Source organism: Pseudonaja textilis, chromosome 1, assembly GCF_049901715.1.
Source record: "Pseudonaja textilis isolate UNSWEBS1 chromosome 1, rPseTex1.2, whole genome shotgun sequence".
Classification (NCBI taxonomy): domain Eukaryota; kingdom Metazoa; phylum Chordata; class Lepidosauria; order Squamata; family Elapidae; genus Pseudonaja; species Pseudonaja textilis.
The window spans coordinates 218,770,731-218,796,652 of NC_141990.1; the positions used below are offsets into that span (position 1 = coordinate 218,770,731).

At 36.2% G+C, this 25,922-nt stretch overlaps 1 protein-coding gene across 3 annotated transcripts in view; it reads left to right on the forward strand.

Moving 5' to 3' along the window:
- The first annotated feature begins 3,497 nt into the window (after positions 1-3,497).
- SMARCAL1 (SNF2 related chromatin remodeling annealing helicase 1) overlaps positions 3,498-25,922 on the forward strand; it is a 40,752-nt gene continuing 18,327 nt past the window's right edge. Inside the window, exons 1-10 of one of the 3 annotated variants that reach the window (XM_087920514.1) lie at positions 3,498-3,685; positions 4,177-4,300; positions 5,508-6,491; positions 15,287-15,337; positions 15,970-16,230; positions 16,459-16,509; positions 18,802-18,985; positions 19,093-19,243; positions 20,837-20,995; positions 22,912-22,977. In XM_087920514.1, the coding sequence (XP_087776640.1) occupies positions 5,552-6,491; positions 15,287-15,337; positions 15,970-16,230; positions 16,459-16,509; positions 18,802-18,985; positions 19,093-19,243; positions 20,837-20,995; positions 22,912-22,977 (1,863 nt within the window). In that variant the 5' untranslated portion in view covers positions 3,498-3,685; positions 4,177-4,300; positions 5,508-5,551. The remainder of the gene's footprint in view (positions 3,686-4,176; positions 4,301-5,507; positions 6,492-15,286; positions 15,338-15,969; positions 16,231-16,458; positions 16,510-18,801; positions 18,986-19,092; positions 19,244-20,836; positions 20,996-22,911; positions 22,978-25,922) is intronic. The other 2 variants (XM_026708032.2, XM_026708033.2) reach the window with 2 other exon arrangements.

Sequence of the window (25,922 nt, forward strand, 5' to 3'; positions counted from 1 at the left end):
TTGAGACCCCATCAGGATTCCGGCTCATGTTGTGTCACAGCAAGATTTTCAGTGTTTTCAATGGATAAGGATGCTCTTAAGGAAAATCCTGAGTGTGATAATTAAGCTGAGCATATCAGACCAAAACCAGTGAGTAGAAAGATTTGGACTCCCACTGAGTTTTATCTGCTGTAGGCAACATTGATCTTACGGGCTAGTAACAAGGAATGGCAGGGAAGGCAAAACAGAGTTAGCTTAGCAAAATCTTAGTGAGATCATAGCAAATATCTTAGATGGACTCCGCAGGTGAAAGCACTCAACTAATCCCTCCTCAAAAGTTAAGTGGGGTCCAATCTGGTTAGCAAGACTCTACTTTGCATACAAAGACAAAAATGTGCTTTGAACCACACAGGGAAGCTAAGTTAATGCAAACTCATTACTGAAAATATCCTATGTGCAGAAGAGAAGCAGATAAGTGTCTCATTTCACATAAAAAGCATGGCGTAACTCTGGCTCCTCTAGCAGGAATACAGAAATATAGTGAATGTAAATGCTATCAGATAGACTGCATGAGTGGGTCCTGAATTCAGAACGTGCATGCATAGGAGACTTTGGTTTAATCCTTGGCAATTCAAAGATGCGGCAGCAGCTGAAGGGAAGGCATAATCTTTTCCTTGGAAAAAAACAAATAGATTGAATTCACACATCCTGTTCAGGCATAATGATGTTTTTTGGCTGTTCTTAATGTTCTAATTAAGGCTGTTGCATGAACCCAATCAATGGGGCCTATAAAGTAAGCAAATGTGGTTATTCAACCAGCCCTTTTAGGATGCCCCCCTCCCTATAAGCTCAAAGCATCCCTAACCCCATTGTAAGACCAAAAAAAAAGGAAGGGGAAAGCTTGGTACCATTCCTGTGGACTTGTTTGAACGGTTCTTTTTTCTAGCTGAATGCTAATTTTTAAAAAGGTATATGCTTGCCCTCAAGTTACAATCATTCATTTCATGATGGTTTAAAGTTATAATAGCTACAAAAAATGTGATTTATGACCTCTTCCCATCATACAATGTCTGTGGTTGCGTGATTGGGATTTGGGTGCTTGACTACTGACTTGCATTATAGCATCCTCTAGTTGTGCAATAGTGATTTCAGTTGGTTTCCAACGAGCAAAATCAACAGGAGAAGCCACATTCACTTTGGGCCAGTCTCTCTGTCTCGGGCCAATCCACTACACAGGGTTGTTTTTGCGACAAAATTAGGAGAAGAAAGCTATGTTTGATATGTTTGCTGCCTTGAGTTATTTGTCAAAATAAAAAAGGTGGGATACACATAAATAAACAAAAAATCTTAGCTGACATGACTTTTTGCTTTGGGCAATGAAAAGTCAGCTAGGAAATGAATAATGTTATTTAGACTAATTTTAACACTTGGCAAGCAATTTAAACTGTGTAAGAATGTAAAGTGGAAGCTAATGAAGAATGAAAAGAAAAGCTCTCCAAAGCTGAAGTGAATAATTCTAATTATGTGTCACTTTGGGGTGACTAGGTCATTTCAAGAAGAAAGAAAAGATCAACCGTATGAAATTCAATGAAATTCAGTAGTGCTTAAAAGTTTGTGAATATTTTTGAATTTTTAATTTTTCTGCATAAACCTGTCTTAAAAATGATCTGTTCTTCTCACAAGAATTACACACAATTAAACAAATGGTTGAAACATTTACTTGTTCATTCATCTATTGATGAAAATGATCCAAAGCTCCATATTTGTGAGTGTAGAGAAAAGGTTATTATAAAGTCTGATACTTTCAGTAGTGGATCTGGCTGGTTATTTCCTTCCAATCAACTGTGGGATTTTCTCCTATACATTTTTAAAAAGATAACTATATGTTTCACAGATTCATTTACAAATATATAATACAGGATCATATTTTAAATACAAATTATCCTAAATGAAAATTATAAATATTATGGTACATGTGTATAATAAAGTTTAAGAATTTGTTGAAACATAATTGTTTCCTGAACATTTCTACAGAGGAATTATTGAGTCTATCATCTGCACCTCTATAACTGTCTGGTTTGGTTCTACAACCCAACAGGACAGACACAGACTTCAGAGGATAATTAGGACTGCAGAAAAAAAGCAATTGCTACCAGCCTGCCTTCCATCAATGACCTGTATACTGCACAAGTCAAAAAGAGGGCTGTGAAAATATTTACAGACCCCTCCCATCCCAGACATAAACTGTTTCAACTCCTTCCCTCAAAACGATGCTATAGAGCACTACACACCAGAACTAGACACAAAGACAGTTTTTTCCCAAATGCCATCATTCTGCTAAACAAATAATTCCCTCAACCCTGTCCAACTATTTACAAAGTCTGCACTATTACTATTAATCTTCTCATCAATCCTTATCACCCATCTCCTCCCACTTGTGACTGTATGACTGTTAACTTTGTCGCTTGTATCCTTATGATTTATATGGACTGTTTCCTAGTATGATTTGATTGCTTATTGTACCCTATGATTATTATTAAGTGTTGTACCTTATGATTCTTGACACTCGACGAATGTATCTTTTCTTTTATGTATACAGAGAGCATTTGCACCAAGACAAATTCCTTGTGTGTCCAATCACACTTGGCCAATAAAAGAATTTCTATTCTATTCTATTCTATTCTATTCTATTCTATTCTATTCTATTCTATTCTATTCGTGTTCATATAGTGGGATTTCACTTGGTTGAATGTTATAGTTTCATATAGTACTGTAATTATCTGCAAATAAAAAAAACAAACTTTGCCAGATATGCTATGTCAGATATAAGCTCTGAGTTTTCTCCCTGATTTAGTGGGAGAAAACCCATCATTCTATGGATAAAACACATTCATAAAATATATATACTACAGATTTATTATTTTATTTCTCCTGCACAGGATAATCCAAACACATAAATTTCCATCACATACAGCCTTGCTGACAGTGCAGAATGAGCATTTTTAAGTCAAGCATTTTAAGTTGAAATGTGAACAATTAGATCGCTAAATGGAGGCTCATATCTCTTCCTTCCTTCACTTATAAAAGTTAACTTTTATAATTAATGCCTTGTCCTTTGCAAAAGGTGATAGACATTTTTCATAAAATAAAAACAGCAAAGCAAAACACAATGCTTCCCCATCTCTACAATTTATATTATATTTGTACAAATTATTTGCCCTATTCCTTGTAACTGTTATTCAGTTGTACAACGCAAAATAAATGGACATCCAATAGGTTTTATTCCACGAACGTGGTGCAGATTAAGAACCTCAGATGTCGCTCCTTTGAATGCGATTTTTCAGGAACCAACTCTGACTTTAGTCCTGACTTGATTTCTCTACGTAGATTAACGATCAATTTCTCTCCATGTTCGGTACCTAAACTTTATCAGGACGTGGCTCACCATAGCGCCTGAGCTGAAACCAAACTTCATTTCCCATGATGCATTGAGGCTTTTTCTTCCCGTGACGCTTTTTCTTAATGGACGCCGCCGCAAGGGGGTTGGCGATTTGTGACTTTAAGGTTCGGTTGGGAATTGTAGTCAACGGCTAGTAGGAGGCTTGAAAGGCTTCAGCCCGGGAGGTGGTTCCTGGAGATGGTTCCTGGAGATGAGTTCATGAAGAGTTGCCGGATATTTCTCGGGGAGCACAGCTTCTGCTTTCTGGTGGGAAGTAGCAGCTGGATGCTGCTTAATTGCTTAAAAGGGTGGACGGGTTGGGGGGGAATCGGGATTAATGCTTTAGATAAGAGTCACCGGAACCCAAGCAAAGTCCAGAGTAAACCCTTAAAAGTTGACTTTTAGAGTCTTAAATCGTTTTGCCTTCGCTTCGGTCGTCAGGATAATAAGCTGTCTTCTTGGGTACAATTGGATTGCACTTTCCGTGAAGTAGTGCGCTGAAAATAAAACCCTGAAAATAAGCTATTATATTTGCATATTGAGCTAAGTAGCGGCTCTTGAATTAAGTTTTGCAGAATAAACCATGATTTGTGCACAACCCATAACGCCACAGTAGCTGGTTCACCAAAGCTAAAACCTAGCAAAGCCCATTGACACTTCAAAGTGGCTTGAAATTGCTTCTCGGCTCTTCCCTTTGGCATGTTGGTATTGTAAGTCTTATATTGTTCCAAAATTTATTCTGCTTTGTTGGCTTGCAGGGTGATACTGGAGGGGAAAAAAATAAAGATTGCACTATTCCAAGAAAGACTGAGCCTTACTAAGATCACTTTAAATCGTCTGAAGAACTGCTAGCTTTTTCCATCCTTTTAAGATTCGCATAAGGTACATTTTAATATTTACAAATACTTCTGTGTTTTGTGGCCTGGGTTGCTAATATTCCAATAAATGTTCAATTTTTGAAACACAGTTGAGATTCTTAACAGAATATGTAGGTCAATTATAGCAAATTTCTTATATGCCAAAATGTCAAAAATTAAAGTTGATTCTTGCCTCCTTTGGATTTGGAGTCAATTTTTTTCTTAATTCCATATTTGAGAAAATGGGTTGTGGCTTTTAGCCAAATTTACCTAGTTATCTATCTTAGTTGTAAGGAGTTCCTTAGTTCCTTACAACTATCCTTAGTTGTAAGGAGCATTATATCAGGCCATATTGTAGCTTATCTTATTTAGTAAATAGTTCCTTCCTGTTGCCAGCAGTGGAGATTCACTGGAGTATGAGAAGGGGGAGAAAGTACAGCATAATCTGACATGAAAGATTTGGTTATTATAGCCAATCTTAATAAAATTAATTTTAGCTTTCATGCAGGGTAGATTTTGTGGTCTGCTGACATTCCTATTCTAGAATTGAGGCCTCCCTCTAAGTCTTTGGAGGGGGGGACTTAAAATATACTAGAGTCTCTGAAATCCCTTCATAAATTATAGGATTGCAACTTAAATGTTTTTATTGTTGGATTCAGTTGTGATCAGTGTGGTAGCCTAGTGTGAAGATGCTCACTTCCTATTTGGAAAGGTTGAGAGTGCAAAGAGAAAACTTCTGTTGTGAACTCCACATAGGCATTAGGAAGGGCATCCGGCTAGTAAATGTTCAGGTTCATTCAATCATCCCAAATCTACCTCAAATTAAGAGATTACAGGGTTGTAAAAAGGAAAAAAAAGGTGGATTCAGTTAAAATACGGTGCTTTTCCCTCTTGTTATTTATTTGTATCTATTTTACATTTTCAATGTCTTTTTGTTTTTCTGTTTCATTTCATACATTTTTGCAAGAATGAATTAATAAATAAATGGAAAAGAAATGTGTTAAGCACCATCTCAGAAGTATTTCCCGTTTTCTAATAAAAAGGACAGGCTACTTCTTTAAAGATGTGGCTAGCTGCATTGCCCACATACGTTGTCTATTTAATGAAGTGTGCTATTTGCTTCAGAAATGTTGGTTTTATTTTATCACACAATGAATCACTTAATAGATGCTATAAACACATAGTTAATTAAGGTTTCTCTAATTCATTAAAAGAACTGGTTTTTACTGTAGTTTCATCTCCACTTCTAGCAACTTTCGGTGAGCACCCACAGAAAATGTCACCTGGGCTTACCGAAGAGCAGAAAAGGAAGATTGAGGAGAACAGGCAAAAGGCTTTGGCAAGGAGAGCAGAGCGACTGGCAGCTCAGCAGGGCGGTGTTGCTATGAAGCACTCTGACATGCAGAATCTTGAAAGCTGTCAGAAAAACTTGCAGCAGCCTTTGAAGAAGCAAAGCTATCACACCATCCTTGGTAACCATCACCTCCAGGGCCCTGGCAGCCATTTAATGCAGAGAAGTCATCCGATCCGTTCTGATCACTGTAGTTCAAATCAGCAGGCAACTGTTTCATCTGGAGGCCAACACAAAGGTGATTCAGTGGCCTCTAGCCCAAATTTATACAGACAGTTGGATAGCAATAAGAAGCCCTCATCAGCAGTGCAAGGCTCTCTGAGCAATTCTCACTGCCATTCTCCTGAGAGTTCTTGCAGACAAACTCAGCTAATCCAGTGTAATTCTGATCCATTGCAGTCACCTACGTGTGGTGCAGCAGGCCGGAATATTGGAGAACAGCATCAGACTACCTTGGATGCTAATATGAACTTATACCCTGTTAAGAATGTACGGATTGAGAACAAATTTGTTGGCAAGCAGGATCTCCTTAAACAGGCAACATGGCTGGATGCAGGTGGAACCACTGCAAGGGATTGTCCAATACAGGCAGGTACCAGAAATCTAGACTGTGCCAAGAAGGAAGGGAGTAATGCATTGCAATTTTATGGTACAAAACCTATTTTGGCTCCTGTAAAAGGGGGCAGAGAACAAAATTCTACTGTTTCTAGGGTTTCAAGCAATGCACCTGAGATGTCGGCACAGAAAAATCACAGAATTCTCAAAGGAAAATGTGTAAAACATTCGGAAGGTCGATTCAGAGTTGAGATTGGATACAACACAGAACTCATTGAGATATTCAGAAACTTACCAAGCAAAAAATATGGTAAGTGTAGCTCTTATTGTTCAGTTCACTGTGTTTTTAAAGACCTTTCCAATTGAGATTGTTCTAAATATTGTAAACCATGCAAAAATAGCTTTATTTTTAGGTTTTACCTTTTCTTTTTTAAAAAATCAAGTTTTTATCTTGATTTTGGCCATGGAGACACAGTGATTAGAATGCAGTATTGCAGGATAATTCTGGCAACTGCCAGTAGTTTGATCCTGACCAGCTCAAGATTGGCTCAGCCTTCCATCCTTCCAAGGTCAGTAAAATGGGGAGCCCGATTGTTGAATATGCTGATTCTGCAAACCCTTAGAGAGGGCTGTAAAGCACTTTGAAGTTGTATATAAGTCTCAGTGCTATTGCTACTTGTGTTGAAAAGGTTCCAAAAATGGCGTATTGCGGATGAGATAGTTTGAGGGCATATAGAAACTTTAAAGGCACAAAAAACAAACTCTTCCTTTACCACACACACTTGATTTATAATTACAATTGAGCCCAACATTTCTGTTGCTAATCATTTTACGGCCTTTCATGTCACAGTTGTTAATTTAATCCCTGCAGTTATTAAGTTAGTAATACGGTTGTTAAGTGGAACTGGCTTCTTCGTTGAATGTGCTTGTCAGAAGGTTGCAAAAAGGGATCATAACATTGAAATCAACATAAATACATGCCAGTTGTCAAGTATCCAACTTTTGATCGTGTGACCATGGGTGCTGCAACAGTCTTAAGTGTGAAAAAATGGTCATAAGTCATTTTTTTTCAGTTGTAACTTATTACTAACAAATTGTGGTAAATCAAGGACTATCTATACCATACTCACCATCAGGTGTAGAACAGTAGCTAAAGAAGAAAAGCAGCCATACAATGAAAGTTGAACAACCTTGTTGAGTAAATGAGCACCATACAGCAGTGATGAAGAAGCAGTACCTATCAGCTTCATATGTTGGATGTAATAAACTCTTAAATTCAGTTTCATGCTAGATTAAACAGCATATTTCTGATTCCTTAATGGGGACGATACCCAACATCTGTGAATCCCCCATTTCAAAATGCCCATTTTATTAGAAATATCACTGCTATTAGTTTTAATGCACAATCTTTTTATTTATTTATCTATGTATATATCTATGCACATCTTATTTCTTATTCTTGCAACTCTACCTGGGAGCAAGCAGGACTGTAGGTTGGATTAGGAAATAAAAAAAAAACCATCCCAAATAGATGGCAAATAAATTCTGTACTGTTGCCAAAAAAATGTACATGGACTCGTGGTGTTTGTTTATAATCACCAAGGCTTGAGGTATCTTTAGCTTTTTTTTTTTTTTTTAAAGATCTGTTCTGCTTAGCATTCTTGGTATCTGTAAAAAAAGGAAAAAAATAGAATTATATTTTTGGTGTAATAGGACAACTTTCTTAACAAAGAATTATGATTGGGGTGAAGAGGTCTGGGGGTTGCCCATCAAGAGGGAACACTTTGACAGAGAACATAGCTGGCATAATGATGATTCATTGACATCTCCACTAAGGAGATACATGCGTATTTCTAAGTATAGTAGTCCTTTCTAAATGGCACTTCTACTCATAAAATTAGACTGTTCATATGAAAATGCATGTTGTCATTTTCTGTCATGTATATCCTTTTTGAAAGTGTAAAACACTATTATATCTGAATTTTTTTATGATGGTGAGTGCTATGTGGAATTAAAAAAATATTTTATTCAACTTAACTATAATTAAAGGTCCATATATAATAAAGTAAAATAAGGTCTCATATACAAGAGATCTTATTTATCATTATATTATATTTGGTCTTAGTATATATTTGATATGTGGAACATGGATGACTTTCTGTACTTTGGCACACCAGTTGTGAATTCATGTGCCAAGGACCATCTACATTTATTCAAATAATCTCTTTACAGAGATCTCATAAATATAAGAATTAGTCTCTGGCTCTGTGCAACTCTGATACATGGTGGATCTATGAGCCACGGTGGCGCAGTGGTTAGAGTACAGTACTGCAGGCTACTGCTGGCTGCTGGCTGCCTGCAATTTGGCAGTTCAAATCTCACCAGGCTCAAGGTTGACTCAGCCTTCCATCCTTCCGAGGTGGGTGAAATGAGGAGCCAGATTGTTGGGGGCAATATGTAAACTGCTTAGAGAGGGCTATAAAGTGGTATATAAGTCTAAGTGCTATTGCTGTATAAACTGTACATTCTTTATAATTAAATCAGTTATCTTGGTTCAAGGATTTCTTATGCCAGGGGTCTTACTTTTATTGTTCCTTTGAGTCAGTATTCACTCCTCGTGACTACCTGAACAAGTCCATGCAGCTTTCTTGCCAAGATTTTGAAAGGTTTGCCCTTGGCTACTTCCTATGACACAGAGGGGGTGACTGGCATAAGGTCATCCATTTTGACAAAACTGACTAAGCGGCGTTTTTTTAAGGGAAACGTCAAAGAGAGAATCCATTTACTTTTTTTTTTTTCTTTGCTTCCGGACTTTATTGTTATTTACTGGATAACTGGACTGTTTCTTTTTATATTTATATGTTTTACGCTTCTTCTGGATTTTTCATTTTTAGGCTAGAGGTTCCCTTTGATTTTGTTTTTTTTTGCTTTTGTGTATTCCATATCGGCTTTTCCCTTTCCCCTTTTTTTTTATGCTCTTCAGAGAGGAGGGGGGAAAGTGAGAACTAAGAAACTTTGTAACACTGCCAACTAGAGGCTCGGAAATATTTTACTTGAACTGGAAAAAACAAACTCTTCTTCTCAAGGACACCCTCTGATAAGATAGAGGAAAGCACTTTGTTGAATATTATTACAGGTGTCTTTCTGGATATTTATGGCTTAGCTTTGAAGCTTGTGGGAAAGAGAAGGGAGTTATAATTAGAGCCTTGGACAATTAAATAGAGTGCAGTATATTGTTGCTTATTCCTTTTTTTTAATTCTTTTTTTTAGTTCCATACACCCCTCCACTAACATCAAGGTCTTTATTTTTAAGTTTGATTTATTTGCAAAGGAAGCCTCTGAATTTTTCCTTTATTTTTATTCTATTTTTATTTATTTTGCTTTATTTTTTCTCCTTTCTATTTGGATCCTGTTTTTTTTTTTTTAATGTACATCAGTGGACTATTTTCCTTTTTCAATTGAGGTTTTTTTTTTTTGGCTGGACTAAGGTGTGGAATTTGAAGAAATTTATTTTTCTTGGTTTTTTTTTTTTTCTTTTTTTCTTTTTTCCTTTTTCTTTTTTGGCTTTGTCTTGTTCATTATTATTATCACTGGGTTTTTACTCTTATTTTACTCTCTTTTATGGATTATTTTTCTTAATTGGATTAAGGTCAGGAAGAATTTTTCTTCTTTTTCTCTCATTATTGGCTTTTTTATTGTTGGCCCTTTTATCTTGGATTATAACTTCATACTTTTTTTTGGATTAAAATTTGAAAGAATTTGAAGAGCTGGAACCACCTAAAATGAGTAAGAAATTTATATCTTCGGTGCCTCTATGTCTGCTTCTGCCTCCCCACCATCTGGACAGCGCTCAATTCAGACATTGTTAAAGCAAGATAAAGAAAAAGAACAAGAAAGAGTATCCTTTCAGATGATTATGCAAGGAATTCAAGATCTTAAGGTAAAAATAGATACTATTGAACAAAGAACAGGTAGGATGGAGGAAAAAGTGGAAAGTATCCAACAGATGATGGGAAAATATGAGGAGAGACTTCAAAAAGTTGAAGAGGGGGGCAAACAAAGAGAGGAGAAGATTGGAAATATTGATAATAGATTAACAGTGATTGAACAAGAAAAAAGTGAGATGTTGAAGTGGGAGTTGGATAGATCAGAATTTTATCTCAGATTTCAAAATATAGAAGAAGAAAAAGGACAAGATCTGGCTGCGATAATGGTAGGAATCTTGGCGGATGCGCTGGAGATAACAGAAGAGAAGATGATGGATGGAATAGATGAGATATATCGAGTTTTTACAAGATATCCGATGAGAAATAACCTACCCAGAGAAGTTCATATTAGATTTATTAAAAAATCTGTGAAGACACAAGTATTACAAGTGGCAAGAGAGAAGACATTGAAATACAAAGGTAAAGAAATTTTGGTTTTAAAACAAATACCTAGAAGAGTGAGAGAGATGAGAAGAGAATATCGATTCCTGACCAAAAGGTTATTGGAAAAAGAGGTGTCTTACAGATGGTTGATCCCAGAAGGATTGATGTTTACGTGGCAGGAACAGAGACATAGAATTGACTCAATTGAGAAAGCAGAACTGTTTTATGCAGAAGTTTTTGGAGGGAGAGAAGAAGGGGCAGGAAAGGAGGTTCCACCAATTGAATCCCAAGAGGAACAAACGGAGATTGGAAAAGAAGAAGGTGCAGTAGGTGGACAAGTGGATATTAAAGATCAACGTGAAGCAAGACCCACGAGAGTGGTTAAATCTAAATATAAAACATAATCATGGAAGAGAAAAAACTGATTACAATGAATATAAATGGACTGAATTCAGCTGCTAAGAGAAGGAAGATTTTCCATAAATTAATGAAACTAAAGTTTGACATAATTTGCTTACAAGAAGTTCATATTAAAAAGCAACATGAACAATTGTTATCACAACCAAAATTAGGGAAATTGTTTACCTCTTTGACCCAATCTAAGAAAAGAGGGGTGGTCTTATATATTAAAGAGGCCATCCCAGCAAAAATGATTTATACAGATGATGATGGGAGAATATTAATGGTAGAAATAATGGACAATAATAGAAAGATACTTTTGACTGCAATTTATGCTCCGAATGATAAACAGGAAGAATTCTATAAAAACTACATACTAAGATGGCTGAACTGGATTATGCTAATACAATTATGATGGGAGACTTTAATGGAATTGTGGATAATAAACTTGATTATATTGCAACAGCAGTAAAACATAATAGAAAAACTCTTCCTAAATCCTTTTTTAAAATGATAGATGAATTAACTTTAAAAGACATATGGAGAGAAAGAAATAATAAACTTAAGCAATTTACGTTTTATTCAAATAGGCATCTATCATGGTCCAGACTGGATATGATTTGGATCTCAACAGATTTAATGTCTAGTATTCAAGAAGTAAATATTGAAACAAGTACTTGGGCTGACCACAACCCATTGACAATTAAATGGAAGGGACAAAGGAAAAGATCGAGATGGACATTAAATAATACTATTTTAAAGGATAAGGAATTTATACAATGGATGGAGAAAGAATTGCCCTTTTCTTTAAAGAGAATAGAAAAGAAGACACTTCAATACAGAATGTTTGGGACACAATGAAGGCTTATGCTAGACGCTTGATAATAGACTATACAAGAAAAAAAGAATATTAGGAAAAGGCAAACTCTTAAAGCCTTGGATGATGAATATAAAAGACTTGAAAAAGAATTACAGAAAATACCACACAGAAAAGATGTCAAACTGAAACTGGATATAACTAAACATAAAATGGACTTAATAGAGAAAGATGAACTGGCACAGAAAATTAGGAATGCTAAACAGAATTATTTCGAGGATGCAAATAAGCCAGGTAGATGGCTAGCATACAAACTGAGAAAGGAGAAAGAATCGAGGAAAATACTGCAGTTAATAGATGACCAAGGTAAAACTTGTCATGGCAGCAAAGAGAAAAAAGAAATTATTTATGATTTTTATAAACATTTGTATAAGAAAGAAGATATTGATGAGGAGAAAGTTAAACAATACCTGCAGAATGTAAATCTACCTAAGATACCTAAAGAGATTGAAGAAATGCTAGAAAGCAATATAACAATGATGGAGTTAAGTCAAGCACTTAAGAAACAAAATAATGGAAAGGCACCAGGTCCAGATGGATTTCCTATAGAATTTTATAAAACCTTTCAAGAATTATTGTGTATTCCACTGTTAGAAGTTATGAATGAAGTTATGGTAAAAAAGATAATTCCTAAAACATGGTCAGAGGCTTATATTACACTTATTCCAAAAGAGGAGGCGGATCTACTTCAAATCAAGAATTATAGACCGATTTCCTTATTAAACGCAGATTATAAAATTTTTGCTTCAATATTAGCAGAAAGACTTAAAAAGTATTTGAATAACTTTATTCACCCAGATCAAAATGGGTTTCTGCCAAAGCGACAAATTAGAGATAATATGAGAGTAATTTTGGACACCTTGGAATATTATGAGGCACACCCTGAAAAGCAAATGGCTTTGATATTTTTAGATGCTCAAAAGGCATTTGATAATGTAAATTGGAGGTTTATGGTACTTTTAATGGAACAGATGGGCTTTGCTAGAAGATTTATTCAAGCAATAGAAGCAATTTATAGTGAACAAACAGCTAAGGTAATGATGGAGGGAGAATTTACAGATTCTATTAATATAAGAAAAGGTACAAGACAAGGTTGTCCTCTTTCGCCTTTGTTATTTGTATTGACTTTGGAAGTGTTGAATAGAAATATCAGAGAAGATAAAACTATAAAAGGAATGAAAATCAAAAAGGAAGAATTCAAACTACAAGCTTTTGCAGATCACCTAGTCTTCATCCTGGAAGATCCTATAGAAACAGCCTCGAAGCTGTTGGAAAAGATAGAGGCCTATGGGGAGGTGGCTGGTTTGAAAATAAATAAAGATAAAACAAAGATTTTGTCAAAGAATATGTTGCTGAAACAAAGAGAAGAGCTGGCAGAACTGTTAAAAATTCAAGTTACAAACAAGGTTAAGTATTTGGGGATATACTTGACGTCAAGATGTAGTACATTGAAGGAGAACAATTATATTAAACTTAAACAACAGATAGCCCAAGATTTGAAAAAATGGGAAAACTTACAACTGTCACTAATAGGAAGGATTTCAACAATTAAGATGAACATTTTACCCAGAATCTTATTTTTGTTTCAAACAATACCAATTAGGCTTGGAAAAGAATACTTTGAGGATTTAAATAAAATTGTTTTGAAGTATATATGGCAAGGCAAGAAAGCAAGAATAAAGTTAAAGCTTTTACAGGATGCTAGATTTAGAGGAGGGTTTGGTCTGCCTAATTGGGAGTTGTACTACCAAGCTGCAAATTTGACGTGGGTTAAAGAATGGATAACATTAAGGAAAACCAGATTGTTGACATTAGAAGGTCATGATTTGCTGTTGGGCTGGCATGCTTTTTTATGGTACAAGGGAACCAAAACACAGGGGTATTTTAGAAGACATTATATACGGGAGTCTCTGTGGTTAAATTGGGAGAAGACAAAAAAACAGTGTTATTTGAAAATTCCAGTTTGGTTATCGACGATAGAAGCGTTCTCTTATCCTATAATCTATAAAAAGGAACAAACAGTTAGCTATGGGGAATTACTAGATGAAAAGGGTGAACTTAAATCGATGCAAAAACTAGAAGAACAAGGTATACAGATGAATTGGTTTTCATATCTGCAAATACATTCAAAGTACTATGAGGATTCCAAAGCAGAGGGATTTTATGATAAGCAAACTGATTTAGATAAGATTTTGATGGGTACTGATGAAAAGGTGATTAAAAAGCTGTATGGTTATTTATTGGAAATTAAGCTGGAGGAGGAACAAGTTAAAGAAACTATGATTGCGTGGGGGAGGAATTTTGGATATGGGATTGATTTAGAGAAATGGCAGAATTTATGGTTGCAAAATTATAAAATGACAATGTCTACAGCCTATAAAGAAAATTTGTATAAGATGTTTTACAGGTGGCATTTTCCCCCGACAAGGATAGCAAGAATGTTCAAGAACAAATCTGAAAAATGCTGGAAGTGTCATCAGAAACCTGGTTCATACTACCATATGTGGTGGACTTGTGAGGATGCTAGAAAATATTGGACTAAAATCCACTTGTGGTTGGAAAAAATGACAAAGAAGCATATAGACTTGAAACCGGAGTTTTTTTTATTGGGAATCCTACCAGATACCTATAGTAAAGAGTTGAAATATTTGATTGTAAATGTATTGACTGCTGCTAGGATTGTATTTGCAAAAAATTGGAAAAATGAGAAAATTCCATTGCAAGAAGAAGTTGTAAAGAAAATATTGGAATGTGCTGAGATGAGTAGATTGACTTTTGAAATTAGAGAGCAAGAAGATAAACAATTTTATATAGTTTGGGATCTCTTCTATCAATGGTTGAATGATGAAATACTAAAATATAAAGGTTAGACAATAAGAAATAATATTGATTTTATTTTTCTTTTCTTCTTATTGGTGTTTGATACTATATTTATATAATAGTTTTCTGTTTTTTTTTTCCCTATTTAGGAGAGAATTGGCATGATTATAAGACTTGTTTTAGAATAAATTATTTAAAATATAGTTATCTCATAAAGGCATGATCGAATAAAAGTTTAGTCAAATTTCTTTTTTTTTTAATAGTGATACTATGATTTATAAATTTGTATTGATAATAAGAGTATTATATAAGGTAATTGTAATTGTGACTATGAGATGAATGCACAAAACTGATGGACCAACCGACTTACTGTTTGTATAAAAATATGGGGGAGCTGATGCTTTTATGTTTTGTTGTTGTGTTTGTATGTTAAAAAACAATAAAAAATTTAATAAAAAAAAAAGGTCATCCATTGGTTTCATGTCTAAGGTGGGACAAGAGCTTGCAGTCTTCCAATGTCTCGCCTGGTATCCTAACTAGTACACCAAACTGACCTTCTTTGGTATGTTTTAGCCTTTCTAAATATAGTAGAATATTCCTGACTTCAAATTATTATTTTTTAACTTTCTTTTATTTCAGATCCAGAAACAAGGATGTGGAATTTCAGTCTTGAAGACTATGGCCATCTCAGTAAGTAATTAGTCAGTTGGAATTGTGTTTTGAAATCATCTAAATTCGGAAGAATTCGGCAGAGAAATGTGGTTTGGAAAAGCCTATGAGACGATTAATACTATTTGCTTAATTAGTGGTGGAAACAGTTTATATTCATAAATTTATTCAAGGATATATACAAATAATTTTTCTCCGTAAAGGAGTTACCTTTAAAGAAACAGAACCATAGTTTTGAAAAATGGATAATTTAAAAAGACTTCAACCATTTTGTTTAACCTATTAGAAATTTACCAGGCTTATTTAAAAAAAAACAGGTTATAGCTTAATATTTCAAAGAGGTGGCTCTGCCATATTGGAAAGCTTCAACTAGCTGTAAAGTTTTATTTTTTTAAGTGCTATTCACATAATAAAACAATGCTGAATTCAGAGAGGAATAACTGATTGTAATACATTTTCTTAGCTTCCTTAGTGGGCTCAGGTGGGCACTGATAGTAATCTCAGACCTGTTCTGTTTTTCTTCTGCGTTTGAAAGTCTCTTGTGTTTCTTTGATCCTTCTCTTTTTCATTCTTCCTGGGAGTTGATGGTTTTATTCTGATTATCTGTTTTGCCTTTCTTTTTCTCTTCTTTGAAATCTGCATTTTATCCCCAGTGGAAACAGTAGAGCAATTTCCCTCTGTCTCTTTGACATCCCTGGAAGGAATGGAGAAAATGACCAGAGGTGGAGTGTCATCTTCTGCTGGTCAAAGTTCTCAGCTGAGATCCCTCTTGAAGACATGTACCGGCTGGCAGAAACCATCAGCAACCCTCAAAGGAAGATGCGTTCTGATTTCCTATTCTCGGTTTGAAGTAGATATTGGCTATGCTGCCAACATTGTAGGAGTGTTCAAGCAAGTGAATTCCAGGATTTATGGTAATTGAGATAGTAGTTACTATATCTTGATTTAGTCTTTGCTTCTGATACTTAGAAAACTACTAGAATTGATTAAAACCATATGAAAATTCTAATTTAAGTTTGCATTTGTGATACTCTTTTTGAAGTCTGGTTATTTCTCATGGTTTTTGTTTCATTTTATTGCTTTGAAGCCTGATGTTTGCTCATTCCTATACTTACCCAGATTCTTTACTATGATCCTTGCAGATATGAAGACCAGAAAATGGAATTTCTTACTGGAGGATTACCTAAAACTAAGTAAGAAATGCTCTCTTCTTAGTGTCCACATATTTTTGAAAGACTTGTTTATTTTATTGATTAAAATGGCATATCTAGCCACCCATCCTATGTACCATAACGCTGGTCAATTCACAAAACAGATCACAAAATATACCTTCTAGCATTTGCCTCTAAAGTAGAGATAACTGACATAGTAATGCATTTTGCTGGAATTCTCTGATTCTTTAGCTGAAAAAGATTGCTTACAGCTTTCACACGATGCCAGTGGAAGCAATTACTCTGATTGATAGGTTAATTTTTAAAAGCCACTTTTTATAACATAGGAGTCCTGTGTAGGAAGATTTTGATTGGGATATTTTGACTAAATTTTATTCTGAAGTCATTCCAAAGTTTGTTCTGCTTCTCTTCTTCTTTTCAGTTCAGTTTGAAGCAAGGCTGTGTATTACCTTAAAACATGTCTTGAAAACAATGCAGTTGCCTGCCAAAGTTGGCACAGTTGCTCTAATCTTCTTCTTCTTCTTCTTCTTCTCCTTCTCCTTCTCCTTCTCCTTCTCCTTCTCCTTCTCCTTCTTCGTCTAAGTCTTCTTCTTGGAGTAGGGTAGGGTAGAATAGAAATAGAATAGAATAGAATAAAATAGAATAGAATTCTTTATTGGCCAAATGCTTTCAGTGTACATAAAAGAAAAGATACATTCATCAAGAATCAAGAATCATCAGGTACAACACTTAATAATAGTCATAGGGTACAATAAGCAATCAAATCATACTAGGGAACAGTCCATATAAATCGTAAGGATACAAGTGACAAAGTTACCGTCATACAGTCACAAATGGGAGGGGATGGGCGATAAGGAGTGATGAGAAGATTAATAGTTATTAATTAATTCTATTATATTAATAGAATATAGTAATATTCTGGAGCAGTCAAACTGCTGAATTTGATAGAAATATTCAAGCTATTGCTTTGATGTGGAAGAAAACACAACAAACTATTCAGGCTCTCCTTGTTTTCTTGTAAATGTTATCTACCCAATTATTTAGAATTAGTTCAAATCCAGTGCACACTTTGCTTTCGCTGCTGTGTTTAAGTAAGGAACTGCATGAACATCACCCATTTAAACAAGCAGTTTTCTTTGTGGCTAGGGATGTGAATATGGGAAATTGGTTTGATATTCTTTTGGTTGCTTCAATGCATTGTCTTGGATATGTTACATCCTTTTACTATGAGTATCTCATCTCTATCTATCTATCTATCTATCTATCTATCCACCCATCCTCTCCCTCTCTCCATTCCATCTCTATATTCAGCTATGCACATTTAGCTATTACCTAAATTGCTTCATTGTATTAAGATAAAAGATGACTTGGAACAAGAAATAAAACATCTCCTGAATGAATCACTCCAGCTACAGAGACATTCTTATTTCCTCCTCTTTTTCAAAGCAGTAAAAAGAGTGTAATAGCTGCAGTTTGCCAGCGTATAATTCTAATGTGTGACTTTCTGAGCAGCACAACCCTATGGGGTCTCTGTTTCAGCAAAGTCAAGCTATTTGTCTTGTTAGTATAGTATAGATCAAAGCAAGGAAAGCATACTTAATGCTTAGCATATGTATCCTACAATTACAAATATAAATCCTTTCATATATTTATGTGCTTTCGGAATGAAGGATTTTATCTCATAGTAGGAGGTCTAATCTGGCTACTTTGGAGAAATAAACAGCCTGTAGTTTGCTGTCAGTACTAAAGCTCTTATGATGGACAAAGTGAGTACAGGTTTGAATTCCTGAGTAAATTGTCAGAATTACTTTTTACTTTTCAGTTTCTGTATTTTAGGACTTTCATTTTTTTTTTCAAAAAAGATTGAGAAATGTTCATTGATTGAAAGGCCTAAGACAGTGCAGCAACATTTTCATTGCTTAGAAGTGAATTGCTAGAATTAGGGCTCGGCATAAAATAATGCTTATATTTTGGTAACTTCCTGGTGAATTGTGTTTTCTTCCCTATTTGTAGCTGCCCTGCTGAAGTTAGGAATATTATTCATGAAATAATTTGGAGTGATTTGGAATCTTTTCTTAATTGAGTATTCACTTACACCTATACACCTATACACTTACACTTCATAAAACACACACACACGTATCAGTTTCTAGGAATTAAGGTGAACAGACATAATCTGTGTGCTGATTTTCAGTTCTTAAATTATAGCAAACTTTAAGCTCAGGTTGTTAGCTAACCAGAGTTGATAAATAAAATAGGTGACTATATAGATTTTCTAAATTGACCAATCTGTTCTGTCTATATTCTTTTCAGTGGAACTAGTAAAGAGCCTTCCAGATGTTCAGCTGAAACCATTACCAAAACCAGTAATAATGGCCTTTGTGACACAGTTTGAGAAATCTCTGTCAAAAGCAGCAGATCCCCCGGAAGCAGACCTTGTAGAAGTGGATCCTAAACTTGTGACAAGCCTTCTGCCATTCCAGAGAAAAGGCGTAGAGTGAGTCAAGTCCTCAGTCCTCTTGAGAAAGCACAACCTATGCTGGACATGTTGGTCCTGACGGACTTACAAGCAACAGCCTTGCCTTTTTGTTTTATCCCCTACAGTTTTGCTATCTCCAGGGAAGGTCGTTTGCTCCTTGCAGATGACATGGGCTTAGGGAAAACTATCCAGGCAATCTGCATCGCTGCCTATTATCAAAAAGAGTGGCCCTTGCTGGTGGTGGCTCCTTCTTCTGTGAGATATACATGGGCTGAGGTAATCTCTATTTGGAGAGCTTTGTTTATCAGCGGTGCTTAGCTTCTATATTCTGAAAGATGGTGGAATTTTTTTCACTAGCTTCAAATCTGATAAAACCATAGGAAACAGTGGTGGGATCCAAATTTATTTACTACTGGTTCTGTGGCTTGGTGAACGTGGTGTGGCTTGATAGACAGGGCTTGGTGGGTGTACTACTTGGTGGGATACTATAAAATCTCCATTCCCACCCAGTCCAGGGAAAGGATGCTGTAAAATCCCCATTTTCTCTCCACCCCACTAACCTGCTTTCCAGCTCCGTTCTCCTGTGCAGGGCAACAAAAGAAGACCCAGCTGATCAGCTGGCACTCAGGAGGCAGAGAATAGAGGGGGCAGGTCTAGTCAGAAGTGGTATTTGCCTGAACTACTCAAAATTTCCGCTACCAGTTCTCCAGAACTGGTCAGAAGAACCTGCTGAATACCACCTCTGATAGGAAAGTGCTATCCTTGAAGACTGTCCCTTTATTGCTGTTTTGTTTTCATTAATTATTTGAAAAGGGCAGTAATTTTATTTTGGGTTTTCGAAATAGATGTCTGAAAAGTAAGGGGAAAACTATTTCACCTTTTGGGGTATGTTTTAAGAGCAGCTCAGAGTTTTTTTTCTTTTATTCCTGACCTTTCCATTCTGCATTTTGGACTCACCTGCTTTTAGAAGAGTGATCTGAAAAATGTTACGTGTTATAGAAGCCGAGGTGGTGCAGTAGTTAGAATGCAGTATTACAGGCTAACTCTGCCCATTGCCAGGAGTTCAATCCTGACTGGCTGAAGGTTGACTCAGCCTTCCATCCTTCCAAGGCTGGTAAAATGAGGACTCAGATTGTTGGGGGCAATATGCTGACTCTGTAAACTGCTCAGCGGGGGCTGTAAAGTAGTGCGAAGTGCTTTATAAGTCTTAAGTGTTAAGTTACATACCCTTGGCTTATGGCTTAGTATCGTGTGTAAATAGGACCACTGTGACTTGTGCAACGAATCATGATTAAAACAAACTGTGTTGTTATGCAGACCATCCTTATCAGGTTGAACATTTTGCATGGAATGTCTTATGGCAGTGGGGGCTCCCTACTACATCTTTTCAACCCTGATGCAGATTGGGCCATTTCTGTGAAAATGTCTGCATTTTACAATGCGATATTTTAAGGAAATACTTATTTCTAGATGGGTGGGAAAAACAAGGAACAAAGTCTCAAAAGCAGCTTACTACCTGAAAAGTAATACAAGTGTATTATTATTTCTATTTTTTTTTCTGCTTTCAATTACACTTTATATTTTGACTAGGTTCAGGTATTTATTTTATTTATATAAGAAAATTTATATGGTGGCCTAAGTCACTCTTGGTGACTCCAGGCAACTTACAAAGATAAAACCTAATGTAAAAAACAATAAGAAGCAATGATCTCTGTATGGTGGAAAGTAAATACAGTTAAGAATTGCATAGCAATCTGTAGGCTTAAAAGTGAGCTATATAAATTATAACAAGGTTTTTATTAGCTATAATCTTTAAGCTATTCAGATGAAAAAAAAATCTTCGCTTTTATTTTTCCCCTACTTCTTTAGGCTTTCCATAGATGGCTTCCTTCTCTCAGCCCAGATACCATCAGAGTCATAGCAACAGGCAAAGACCAAGTCTCGGCAAAACCGATTAACATTGTCAGTTTTGACCTTCTAAGCAAGGTTGAGAAACAGCTCAAAACCACCTTCCAAGTTGTGATTGTTGTAAGTAGCCTTCAGGAGGTGACCTAATTTTGGTGGAATCTTAAAGATAGAGGTGGGAAACCTGTTTCAGCATAATGGGAATAACATGCAATTGCTTCTTATGCATTTAAATGCATTCCGGATTTAAAACTTGTCTCAGCTGTTGGCCTGTTAGGATAACCTACCTGCAACCTAATATTTGCATAGGATACATTAATGCTTTATGTTAAGATTCCGATCTCTTGTGTAATCACCATTTCAGGTAAATAATTGCGACAAAAGGCTTAAATTTATTGCTGAACAAAATTAACTGTAAACAACTCTTTTTGTATCTTTAGAAATAAAAAAGTTTATCTCTAGTCCAGGGGTGTCAAACTGGTGGCCCGCGGTCCGGAAGTGTCACCAGCAGGCCACGCCCACCCCAGCTCCGTGAAGGGAAAAACCATTGAGATTTGTCACATGATGGCAATGTGATGCGGTGAATTTGACACCCGTGCTCTAGTCTACTGTAGATAAAGGGTGACCATGAACTCTGTTCGTGTATTGTTGACCTTGCATGTTAGAAGTGTGTCCTGATTCTTGCAAGATGTGCCACAGGAATTATTCTGTCTTACAATCAAATAATAACTTCTTAGAAACTGATTGCCTTCCCCTGGTCAGTATCTTCATGTTAATACAGAATAAATATAGGTAGTCCCCAATGGTAGTTGTGACTGGGAACTCCGTTGCTAAGCGACATGGTCATAAAGTGTGACGTCACATGACCACACCAACTTATGGCAGCAGTTAGAGCAGTCCCCTGTTGCAGTTGTTAATCTGGTACGGTTTATTAGGCACAACATTACACAATCACTATTTGCAACTTCCTATTGTCCTCCCCATTGTCTTCACTTGTTGGAAGCCACCAGTGAAAGTCATAAATAGTGATCACAGAACACTGTAACCATCATAATTGCAGGATGGTTGCCATGCACTCAAATCATGATCATGTGACTGTGGGGACCCTGCAACGGCTGCAACTTTGAGGACCAGCTCTCTCCTCATTCAGCTCTATTAATAACATCAAACAGTCACTGAGTGAATGGTTGTTAGCCAAGGACTACCTGTAATTAGGACAATGTATGAATCCCCCTTACAAACAAATATGGTTTCATGGTGTCCTTGCTGACTATTTTGCAGAGTTCCGAGTTTGTATTTCACTGTGAATTAGCTCCCACGAGGTGTTCTGCTCTGTCATCTCTGTCTTCAATCCTCCCTCTGCTGGTGACTTGTTATTAGCATAATCTTATCACTAATCAAGCTGGAGAAAGCAGCGTCTTAGAGTTGAAGGGGGGGGTCTATTATCCTTTCTCTGCATGGCTGCTTACTTGCCGAAATGCAGATAAGATGAGTATACTTTCAGAGACATTTCCAATTTCCTCCTTGTCCTGAAGCTCCGTCTCCTAACAGCACTCAGGAGAGAGTTCATTACTGAAAGGGGGCTCTCAAATGGTAGGTTATTATCTACCTGGTGAGCCTTTAACAGCAAACCAGTTGGTTCCTAATTAGATTTCCTCCTTTCTGATATTTCTCATTAACCCCTTCATTTGGAAAGGTTGGTATAGTAGGGGACTGACAGTTATCTGCATATAAGAGGAAGTTTGTGATAACAAAAGAATAGTAATCGTTTAGAAGGATTTTTCTTCTACTTCCCATGTATGTCTGGCTGCGATTGTTGATTGGAAAACATAGACTTGGTGATTGTTATCAATAATTTACATTTCAATAAATCATCTTGTGTTGGTTTTTCATTCAGCGTATTGCTGGGCCCATTGAGATTGATCCATTTCTGGGCTCAAAACACATAAAATACTTCAGAACTATTTATTCAAAACCAGGCCCCAAAGCAGTTTTCCTGCCATTCAAAATTTATTGTGTTTCCATTTCTCCAATTTCAGGATGAGTCCCATTTTCTTAAGAACAGTAAAACAGCTCGATGTCGGACTGCAATGCCTCTCTTAAAGGTGAGTATATGAATTGTGAACATAGAGACAGCTAGGCCCTGTGTGTTCAGAAGCCTTGGTGTGTGTGTTGGTTAGAAACTTATGAGAAAGCTATAGATATTAAAGAGCAGCAATACAGAGACAAGTTGAGTTGGAGTTATAGAGTTGGAGTTTAAACATCCGTCCTGAAGAATATAGTGAAATGGCCTTGACTCTAAAGCCTTACCTTATACTTTCTCCCTGTGAACTAACATAAATAGAACACCAGATTTATTTTTTTCTTTTCTGTTTACAGATGCCCATTGTGACTTTGTGGCTCAAAAGAAAAGAATCAAAGGTTATTTCTTGTGGGCAAGCACTCTTAGGTCTAAGCTCTGGTTTTTATGTTGTGATTAACACAACAGCATTTTTTTTTCCAGAGGTATCTGATATGGAAAGGTTTTAGATAGATGATGTAATGGTATACTGTATGAGAATGACTTTGGCAGACAGAAGAAAGAAGCACAGACCACAGTCTGATAAAAGAAATCTGAGTGTGAAGGAGAGATGGGGGTGGAAAAATCCCACTGCCAGTGAAAATAAAACTAGAGTTAGGGTTAGGTTTAGATTTCCTTGGAGTAAGGGCCGAAACCTGACATCAGGGACACATTCGAAGAGGTTCTCTAAAAAAACCCTTACTTCTATGAATGTAAACCCCAAGTCAGTTTTCATCCCTGGTTCCAAGAAAACCTAACCCTGTCCCTAACACTAATCCTAGTCTAACTTCTGTTTAATTTTCGCTGGCAGTGGGATTTTCCCATGCATTTTAGTACCATATGTTCCACATATAAGTCCAAATGAAAGTCTCTCATCCTCCCTTTCTATAGTGAACATCCAGGAATCAAACCAGATGTCAGTTTTCAGCCCTGACTCGGAGGAAATCTAACCCTAACCCAAAGCCTAGCCCTTGCTTAATGTCCACTGCTAATGGGATTTTGCCAAGCATTTTACTGTGATCACCAAATAAGTCTGAAAGAAAAGCTGTCACTCTCTCTCTTTCTTTTTGGGAACCTCTGCAAATCTTACCCTGATGGCAATTTTCAGTACTGACTCCAAGGAAACGTCACCCTAACCCTAATACTAGTCCTTGTTTAATTTTAACTAGTCATGGGACTTTCCAATGTTATTGTGAAAGTTCCATTGGCAATGAAAATGAACCTAGGATTAGGGTTAGGATTAGGTCTCCTTAGACTCAGGGCTGTAATGTCTAGGATAGATTCTTAGTCAGGAAAGTGGAAGTGACAGCTTTTTGTTTGGACCTTTTTTGAACCATTGTAAAATATGGCCAATGAAAATTCAACCAGGGTTAAAACCAGGGCTAGGATTACATCTCCTTAGACCAGTGTTCCCCAGCCTTTCTGAGTTGGTGGCCTGGCCTGGGATGTGTGTGTTGTGGAGATGGTTTTATGCAAGAGGCAGCTTCATCTGTGGAGCTGTGAGCACTGGTGAGTACTGATCCCACAAGTGGGAAATGACAGCTTTCTATGGAGCACAGTAAAATACATGGGAAAATCAAACTGCCAATGAAAATGAAAGTAAGATTGGGATTAGGGTTAGGGTTAGGGTAAGTGACAGGTTTACGTTCAGAACTTTTTATGGACCACAGTAAAATACATGGTAAAATTCCATTGCAAATGAAAATGAAACTAGGGTTAGTATTAGGGCTAAGATTAGGGTTACTATGGTCCATAAAAATGTTTGCAAGCAAATTTTCTTTGTTGTGTCTATGTAGTCACTAGAAATTAAATTTGACCTGAGAGGATCTTTATCTTTTCCTCTTTATTTTCTATAAATGTTGATATGTTAGTATTCACAATGTTGTTATTCACCAATTAAAATGAAAACACCACGTTCCTCTTCTAGGACTGTTTAATATAGGCTTTATAAGTATCAAAAGTAATGTGAAAATGATGACATGTAATCAAAACCTGATTAAAAAGTGAGGTTGAAGTTTCAAATTGAAACTGATATGAAAATTGCATTGAGCAAAGGAAAATTGGCACCATTGTAACATTTAAAGCTTATCTTAATTTTAGTATCAGTTACACATTGATAACTTCTTAAGATAAAGTGCTGTTTTTTACCATCCATTTTAAATATAATTTGCTAAGGAAAGGACTTTTGAGCAGTGATATATATAGACACTTCAAATAGGCCCATGTATGAAACATGGGCTTAAAGTCTAAGATTCCATAAGTTTCAAAAGCAATTATGAACAGAAATATTCTTGGCATATCCACTGTAGATTTCTCATTCATCCATGATAAAGTATTGATGCTCACTTGCTAAAAATTTAGGCAGCTATATGAAAGTTATGAATGTATAATATCATCTCCTGAGTTGGTTTCATATCCCAAATTGGAATATGAATCAAAAACAGTTTGAACAGGATCCAAATTGAATAAAATAAATAAATGCACTCTCATAATTGAAAATACAACTTGCACAGTTTGGGGCTGGCAATAGCTCAAATGCTCTAAAGCAGGGGTCGCCAACCTTTTGGAACTCAGGGACCACCAAACTCACAATTTTAAATCTCAGGGACCACTAACCGATTCTGTGGGCATGGCCTAATTTGTGGGTGTGGCTTGGTGGTCATGTGACTGGCTGGGCATGGCTTGTATGTAAATATTATAAATATTTATATAAATATTGAATTTTTTATATAAAAAATGGGCAACATTTACCCAAAATCAGGCAAAGCAGGCAAGCAGATTGAGTTGCTCACAGAATCATTCAGTGAGCTATCTATCTGTCATCAGCTAACTCAGTCTCTCAAATTCGTTTGCCATGAGTCTGCACTGAATAATAGAAGCTTCAGTCCTAAGGGAGGTCCGGCTGTGCTTAAAAGCAGAGCCAAAGAGCTAAAGACTAGCTAGAAAGCAAGAAATCCAACCATTTCCTGCTTCCTAGCTAATCTAAATCTC